General features: G+C 33.1%; 3 protein-coding genes across 3 annotated transcripts in view; 1 reads left to right on the forward strand and 2 right to left on the reverse strand.

The window, feature by feature from the left end:
• Positions 1 to 3,672, reverse strand: part of LOC129799465 (tyrosine-protein phosphatase 99A) — an 80,505-nt gene extending 76,833 nt beyond the window's left edge. The window contains exon 1 of the mRNA XM_055843357.1: positions 3,373 to 3,672. Coding sequence (XP_055699332.1) covers positions 3,373 to 3,463 — 91 coding nt within the window. The 5' untranslated portion in view covers positions 3,464 to 3,672. The remainder of the gene's footprint in view (positions 1 to 3,372) is intronic.
• Positions 3,673 to 5,970: 2,298 nt separating this feature from the next.
• Positions 5,971 to 6,980, forward strand: LOC129799468 (ADP-ribosylation factor 2). The gene is made up of 3 exons (XM_055843363.1): positions 5,971 to 6,205; positions 6,291 to 6,553; positions 6,623 to 6,980. The coding sequence occupies exons 1-3, from the start codon at positions 6,139 to 6,141 to the stop codon at positions 6,833 to 6,835; spliced, it is 543 nt and encodes a 180-aa protein (XP_055699338.1). The 5' UTR covers positions 5,971 to 6,138; the 3' UTR covers positions 6,836 to 6,980.
• Positions 6,978 to 8,133, reverse strand: LOC129799467 (uncharacterized). The gene is made up of 2 exons (XM_055843362.1): positions 7,335 to 8,133; positions 6,978 to 7,272 (listed from the first exon to the last, which is right to left on the reverse strand). The coding sequence occupies exons 1-2, from the start codon at positions 7,934 to 7,936 to the stop codon at positions 6,978 to 6,980; spliced, it is 897 nt and encodes a 298-aa protein (XP_055699337.1). The 5' UTR covers positions 7,937 to 8,133.
• Between the last annotated feature and the right edge of the window lie 251 nt (positions 8,134 to 8,384).

The raw sequence follows: 8,384 nt of genomic DNA on the forward strand, positions 1-8,384 counted from the left end.
TTCGTTAGCGATGCTTTACAATAATTTACTCATTCTCCTTATAGTAATCGTTTATTGGAGTTTCCACGTTTGTGCTTTACAAGCTTTTATATAAAGTTTATTGTTTATTAGGGTCTTCAATTACCTTCATTATTTTTTTTCTATGACATTTTCCTATTTTTCTAAATTCGTTTATTTCGTTTCTAAACTATTATATAAAATTGTAATTCATAGTTTTCCAACTCCTTTCTTTTAGAAAATGTTAAATTTTAATTTTAAGCGTTACTACTATCTATGTCTGTTTTGAAAATCTAATTTCCTTTTTTGTGTCTGATATAGATTTCTTTTTTTTAATTTTAACACAATGACTTCTATAATCAATATGAGAGAAAAGTAAAAGCATTAAATATACGAGAATTACATAGGCATTTTTAAATAGAAACAGAAAATAAAATTGTTCGGTACTTGAGCAAAACATCAATGGGGAACATGTATGAGTTATTCAAATAATTTCATATTTTTTAATATTAGTTATGCATCTCAGTAGTAATCTTATTCAGTGCTATATAGAACAGGGTTCACTGGTAAAAATAAAAGGGTCAAATTGACCCTTTTCAAAAGGATGGATCGTATTTGATCCTTTGAAAGGTTCACTTTTGTATCACTTGAAATTTAGTATGCACATTTATCACGAATAATCATGTTTTATTGTAAACTTATTATTGATATCATATTTCTCTCATCTGAGCGAACACCAAAGATCACTTTTTCATTGTTTTTTTATTCGTTTATTCCGGAATTAAATAGATGTCAAAACCGTGACCCTTTCGAAGGGTTCCTGGTGACCCTTTCAAAGAGTCAAATATGATCCATCCTTTGGAAAAGGGTCAATTTGACCCTTTTATTTTTACCAGTGTTGAAAAGCGCATATCTTACATCAAGAAGAAAAATTCAAAGTGAAGTGAAACTTTTGTTCTTCACGTGAATTACACTATAAGCGTCTATAATGTTAGAAGTTTTCTCTATATCAGCATTTCGGCAACAGTTCGATTGGAAGTTTGTGTTTGATTGGAGAAAAACTTTGAATGCCTGGCCTCTTCTCTTGGGATACAGCCAGACAGAAAAATGTGGGGTATATCTGGCAAGAGAGTTTTCCATGGAAAACTCCTAAGTCGCCATAATTTAGTGCATTTTTTCTTTGTACATTGGAAATATTTACACCCGCAGTATTCCCAACCATGTTTCCTCAATTCCTCGTAGAGGAAAATGCCTTTCCGCCCTTAAAGATGTGTAAGGAAGTGCTGTGTAAGGAAGAAACTTTGGAAGAACTAGGTTTTCTTTTATTCGAGATTTTCCACATTATTATTTTGAACTATAAAATTATAGAACAAAAGTTATGTAATGAAAAATGTTGAAGATAATCAATATAAATATAAATCAAACATAATTTATTAGATGCTTACTCACTTCTGTCGGTTAATAATGATTCTTTTCTACAGCAGTAACAGCACATTAAAATTATAGTTTAATTTAGGCACTTTTAACATCTAGATGTTTTGAAATAGATGCCATCAAACATTAAATTATTGTTTTTAATATACAGTAGAAGACTCTCGCTAATTCGGCTCTTTTAAGATCGGGCTACTTTTCAAATCGGGCAGAAGTTAAATTTGGAAAAAGTTTGTTGAGATTTTCCAAGTTTGGTTATGATGAAGAAGAGTAAAATTTTCAAAAAAAAATTCTAATAACGGAATTTAATGCTTTATATCATGTATAAATATATTAAAGTCTGCCTCTATGTGCATTAGAATCTCAAAATCGCAAAAAAAGTGTGTTAGCCCCTTGTAATATCCAAGGAGCGATATGTGTGTGTGTAATATTTTATAATACTTTTATTTTATGACTTATCGAAATTTCCATTTTTCGCTGTTTCTTTTTCCCCAAGACAAATTTAAAAATCTAACATTGCTACCCATACTTCCAAAAAGACATTCACGAGGCAAATTCGTCACAATGTATGTAAGTTTTTTTTCTGATATATACATAAGTATATTGAATAATACTGATTTTTTTACTGGTTTTCAGTAATATTGAGTATTGCATACCCTAAAAAAAAAAGTTTCCACTTTTGAGTTTAACTACTTTAATACTAAAAAATATTTTTTAATATAGTTAAAGGGAACATTTGAGTTTTCAAAAAAAAATTTTTTTTGGTTCAAAACAAAGCCGTAACACACGCTATTTTTGAAAATGTAGATTTTTATTGCGAAATATACGGATTTTCAAAAAAATATTTTTTTTTTCAGAACTAAAGCAAACACTATAAAAATGTGTTCAAAATAGTGTATATGAGTGCTAAATGAATGTTGAAATTTTGTTTTAAAACAAAAAAAAATTTTTTCGAAAAGACCAATTCTAAAAACTTCGATTTTTTTAATTTTGGTTAGTACTTTTGTGGTAGTCTTGGTAGTATATTCTCTGAAAAGAAGAGCTTCCATTTTTGAACTGAACCAGAGGTGTGCAAGAACCGTTTGAAACCGAAAAAACGTCAAATAAAGCTTGTTCGTCAATGGTCAAAACTCTCTCTCTCTCTCTGTTTTACGTTTTGGCTGTCAGACTCAATCAGGTCCATATAGCCAATTTCGCTTACTCTCATTTGCATACGAGTTCCATCTGTTTTTTTCCCCATATTTTTGTTCCTCTCATCTCTCCCTATCATTTTTCTTTTTGCTCCATCACAAATCCTTTTTTTTTTGTTCCCTTATCTTTTATCATACTTCCTTCTTAATATTTTTGCGTTCAGTTTGTAGCTTTTTTTTAAGGACGGTGAAAAACTGTTTTCCTATTATTCACCGGACGCGCTTCGATCAAGGATCGAACCGAGGGCCTCTGCGTCACAAAGCCAACACTTTGCCCATTGAGCTACCGAGACCCCTAATGGTCAAAACGCTACTTGAAAAAACTTATTTTGACGTTTATTCGGTTTCAACGGTTCTTGCACACCTCTGAACTGAACACTAAACCTACCGATCGTTTTTAATCGTTTTTGGGTCAAATGACAAACCGCGGTAGGGTTAGGATACTCAACAAATTTGTCTTGGAAAAGAGAAAAGAATTAAAATTTGAACATTGAAAAATATTTTACATACATATTTTAAGAAATTTATAATTTTTGATAGTGACATTGTACCGTTTAAATATGTGTTAATTTTAAACCGATCAATTTGACCGGGTCTTGGTAGGTTTAGTGTTAACTTAGGTAGGGGAAAGTGGTCTGCCTTTGAACGAAAAATGATGTTCAAAATTTGAGATTTTTTTCAGAGTAAACTACAACATGAGTTTTACTTTGCACTACACTAAAAATTCTCTTGTTCATTAAACTTCTATGCTTACCCCTTACCCCATTCAGGACTCGCAAGTCCTCAGTTTTTCCTGGTGAGGAACTTGAAAATGTGATGTCGATATATTCAAAGGCAGCCTGCATGGTCTGCCTTTGAATGTGGTTGGGCAGCCTTTGAATCTTAATTTTTCACTGAGAATATTAGGGCTGTAACATTAAACGACCCATAATTGATTAGCATGCACCCTAATGCACTCAATAAAACCACCACTGTAGTCAAAAGTCATTATACAACAACATTTTTTACATTTTTCTGAAGCACACTGTTTTTCACTCGAAAATTTATAAGAAAACGCCGAAGTTGACAATTGTCAGTTTGAAACATCCCAGCCGGAGCAAGATAGCATGTTATAAGTATTTGTATGACATTCGTCAGACCAAAGTAGGAGTTCTATTCTGCTCCCGGACAGGAAGCTGTCAGATATTTCAATGTATGGAAAGAGAGGATTCAAAGGCACACAATATTAAGATTTAAAGGCTGCCGCAGAGCAATATTTGCAAACTTTTATCACCCACAAAAATTGTCTAATCTGAATCAAAATGTATTTGGAAAAATATCATCCAAGAATAACCTTCTATGATCTATGACTCATAATAGAAGATTTGTTCGAAAAATTATTTTGATTATGAAAAAACACATGAATTGTGGAACATCAAAATTACAGTTTAGGGCTGTTTCATTTTTTGCCCTAGCACCTAGAAAATAAGAGCTAGGGTCTGCATTTTTTGATGACTTGTGAGGATTATGAATAGTTAATAGAAAAGAATTTATGCTTTAAAGTAAAATGAAAAAATTAAATATTCAACGGCTACCGCATTCAAAGGCAGACCACTTTCCCCTATACTCATTTTTTTTTAAATAAAAATAAAATAAATTAGTAGTTAAACTTAAGAGTGGAAGTTCTTTTTTAGAGAATTTTAGAGAAACTGAACATCAATTTCTGATTAAAAAAATAGTTTCTTAGATTGGCTATTTGGAAATTTTTTTTTTAAATTTTTCAAGACTTATACATATAGATTAGAATTACCTTTTAAATATATGAGTTATTTACTAATTTAAATATATATAAGTTCTCAACTTGAAATATCTCGGGCACTAAGGTGCCGTTATGTTAATGTTATATTTTTTTTTAAATATATCTTGCTCTACAAAAATATCTAATAATTTTCGAAAAACCATAATAGGATTTCGAGATAAATTAGAAAAACCTATGTTAAAAATTAAATTTTTTTCATACTATTTCATTCAAAATGCAATATTTCGAGAAACACCTTTCTTAAACTTTTTTTTAATTGGTCTTTTATTAAATAAGCTTTACAAAATTAAATTCAATTTTGGGAAATATTATAAAAACCGTACAATATTTTTAAAACCAAGGTACCGTTACGGAAATTTTATATTTTCAAATTCATCTACTCAAAGAGCCCTAAAACAAATGTAAAAATTATCGCAAAAAGCGTACAGCAGACTCTGTCAAATTCGGGCATTTGGGTCCCAAATGTCACATGAATTAGATAGATATTCAAGTGTCAAACTGTTTGAAATGCAATTATATTTTGACCCCTTAATAATGCAAATCGGCAAAATTACATCATAATATTAAGACAAAACATGGCAAATTTAAGGTTATTTGCTTCATTCGATAAAAATCATAATCGAACTTGAAAAATGTCAATAAACTTTTTTTTTTTAAATTTAACTACTGCCCGAATTAAAAAGTGGCCCGATCTTAAAAGTGTTAACTTAGCGAGAGTGTGTACTAGGATTTCGAAGTATAATCTAAAAATTTCACGTTTTTACACATATATTTCCATATATTTCGGATCCCCTCATTTTCGAGGGATGCTTCAAATATCTATCCTGTGAATTCGAGACCGATCAGAGTAAGTCGACCAATTTGAATAGGTGTGATTATGTAAGAATCATACCGTACCTAATACAGTGCCCGCTTTCTAATCCGGATCACCGTAATCCGGACAAGTTCACGACGGTTACATTTAAAATACTTTTGAGATTATGTATGCATGCGTGTTCAGCAATGAAAAGGAACTATCCTGTGATGTTTTTGTTTAATAAATGAAGTATAATAGCATAGACTTCTCCAATTATGTCTTTTTAATCTTCTTTAAAACTTTTATTCTAATTCTACAATAAAAACCTTGTATTATATTTTCGAGACGTTGAACAAATTCAAAAAATCCATCCGGATTACGAAGCGGACATCTGTCATTTTGCCTCCCAATCATCCGGATTACAAAGCGGGCACTGTAATTTAAAATCGAGGGATTACTGCTTTACCCTTGTTGGCCCTTTATGAAGTTGGAACAGTAAAAGCTCTTGCCTTTTCCATAAGAAATGTCATTTTTTAATGCATAATATTGTAATTCATATATTATATATTATTTTCTGAAATTTAAGAAGATTTACATAAAACCAAAATTTTTTTTATTTCTTTAAAGAAATATATTTATTTAGGAGAATAATAAGAAGGATATTTACTTCAAGTAATCTCAATATGACGGTTGAGCTTTTGATGTTCTTCTTTCCATTTAAATATCGGGTGCCCGAAGCGTACAATGCTTTTACGATGTTGTGGCGAAAAGTTCTTACGAGTGTCACCATTTTTCACACAAAGTAAATTTTTACACTGCGTTTATTTCCTTCATGAAATTGACGTGGCATTTGCATTTTCCATTCTATAATTAGTGAGAATTGTAATTGTTGTGTCTGCGGCTCACATTGGTGATACATTGGAGCAATGGGACTCACAATATCCAGCCTATTTTCACGTCTCTTCGGCGAGAAACAGATGCGAATTTTGATGGGTGAGGTTATGGCATTTTGTGTTGTTGGAGGGTCTCAGTGGGCTTCCCGGATGATTTTTCACTGATAAACTTACTTTTCATACAGTGGGTCTCGATGCTGCTGGGAAGACAACAATCCTGTACAAGCTAAAATTGGGAGAAATTGTCACGACCATTCCAACGATTGGCTTCAATGTTGAGACTGTTCAATACAAAAATATCTGCTTTACTGTATGGGATGTTGGTGGTCAGGACAAAATCAGACCCCTCTGGAGACACTATTTCCAGAACACACAGGGTCTCATCTTTGTGGTGGATTCCAATGATCGAGAACGTGTGGGAGAGGCTGAAAAAGAATTGCAGAATATGGTAAAATACTTAACCTTGACATAATTTGCAAATCCCCGGACTATATCTTTGCTTTTCTGGAAATTTCAGCTGACAGAAGATGAATTAAAGGATGCTGTAATATTAATATTTGCCAATAAACAAGATTTGCCCAATGCAATGACGGCGGCTGAGCTCACGGATAAGTTGAATCTTAATCAAATGAGAAATCGTCGCTGGTACATTCAGGCAACCTGCGCCACCCAAGGACATGGTCTGTATGAGGGGCTAGACTGGCTGTCCAATGAGTTGGTTAAGAAATAAGATATCTCACCAATTTTTTTTTTGTAATGTATTAATTGATCAGCGAGTCCCGGTGAATTTAATGAAAGAAAAAAAGAAAAATCCCAATTATGGCACACAGATGTGTACGTAAATTTATTTTAAAAATAATATGTCTTAGATACTACGCCAGGATTTTCACTATTTCGTCCACGAGGGGGTCGTGGACAGATGTAACAATATCTAGAAGGGAGACTGAACATTCACTAAATTCCCGGCTGCAGGAAATTCCAGAACGTCCGATTTGTTCTGCTCTGAAGTATTCATTATCAGAATGCTGCGATAATGGTTCATTTGTTGTTGATGGAGTCAGGATTATATGAATAAGTTCGGCCAGGATTCCACTTTTTCGATTGAAGGGTACTTCAGCAGTCTCACAAATTGCCCGTAGAACACATGCACGGCCTCCAAAACTGCGCCTAAATTGATGGAATTTATAGTTACGAGATTTTTCAAAAAGTAATAAAATTTCACAACTCACTCAATAGAAATTGCTTCTAATCCTTTGTACAAATGCCATCGGGTATGATCAATGTTAAAATCATTTCCTGGGAATCTTGAAGTCGGTACATCTTCTATTTCATTGGAGTCATTGTCTCCCTTGTCCTCTTTCATCCAATCCCAATCTTCCTCATCTACAGCTAATGAATTCTCATTAATTTGGGATTCTTCTACAAGCACCTTATCCACATTGTACACTTCCTTATGGCCATCAAATGAGGCCAATGGATTTTCCGGGTAAGCTCTCGGAAGATCACGGCGGGTTTTCTTTGATTCCCAGATTGGACTTATGCGTAAATCTTCAGGTTTAGTAGGAAGAAAGTACTGCGCCTTGAATACATATCCAGTGGTAACGGCAATTGATTCCAAATCCAGGGGAATACCAATCCCGAAAATGAATTGATGACGCGTGGGTGCGGTTGGTGGGAAGATAAGGAAACGCTTTTCTCTCGAATGGAAACTCTCATTATGTGATTGTTCGGCAAGACTTCGAGAAAAAAGGCACACAGTCAAAATGATAAGGATTTTCATCTTTTTCGCGCGATATAATACTATACAACTGAGACTAGCTCGATTATCCATTGACTTCTGAAGGTAGACCTCGCGGGAAAAGACTTAAGAGTTTCTAATTGATTTTTGTGGAACAATTAACACGGCAAACATTTCACCGTTACAGTTGTCTGAGAAGTCTGTGAACACATAAGATTGTGAAGATATCTCGGGTGATATTTTGTCAGATGATTTAGCTGCTTCAGATAATAATATAATTATAATTATTAAAAAAAAAAACATTTTAGAAAAGGCGGGAATTCGTATATTATCACATTTCTTGTCCGTTGGATTAAATTTGTTTAAATTTTGCCGCTTGCTGCGCTGCGATCGTGTTTCGCCGTAGTGAGCGAGAAAGAGAAAACTAGTTTTTTTTTGCAAGATCAACAAAGATTGCCCCGAAGATAGCGCAAAAACTTTGTCTTATTACCGAATTTTGTTCACTTAATTTAAATCCAATAAACGATTTCCAGTATTTAGA

This window comes from Phlebotomus papatasi, chromosome 1 (assembly GCF_024763615.1).
Source record: "Phlebotomus papatasi isolate M1 chromosome 1, Ppap_2.1, whole genome shotgun sequence".
NCBI lineage: Eukaryota > Metazoa > Arthropoda > Insecta > Diptera > Psychodidae > Phlebotomus > Phlebotomus papatasi.

What these genes read in the sequence shown, in the direction of transcription:
- LOC129799467 (XM_055843362.1), bottom strand. Translation starts at nt 7,936, where the DNA reads ATGGATAATCGAGCTAGTCTCAGTTGTATAGTATTATATCGCGCGAAA. An exon ending in TTAGAAGCAATTTCTATTGA is followed by an intron (nt 7,273 to 7,334) that starts GTGAGTTGTGAA and finishes CCATCAATTTAG; the next exon opens with GCGCAGTTTTGGAGGCCGTG.
- LOC129799468 (XM_055843363.1), top strand. Translation starts at nt 6,139, where the DNA reads ATGGGACTCACAATATCCAGCCTATTTTCACGTCTCTTCGGCGAGAAA. An exon ending in ACAGATGCGAATTTTGATGG is followed by an intron (nt 6,206 to 6,290) that starts GTGAGGTTATGG and finishes CTTTTCATACAG; the next exon opens with TGGGTCTCGATGCTGCTGGG. An exon ending in AAAAAGAATTGCAGAATATG is followed by an intron (nt 6,554 to 6,622) that starts GTAAAATACTTA and finishes TGGAAATTTCAG; the next exon opens with CTGACAGAAGATGAATTAAA.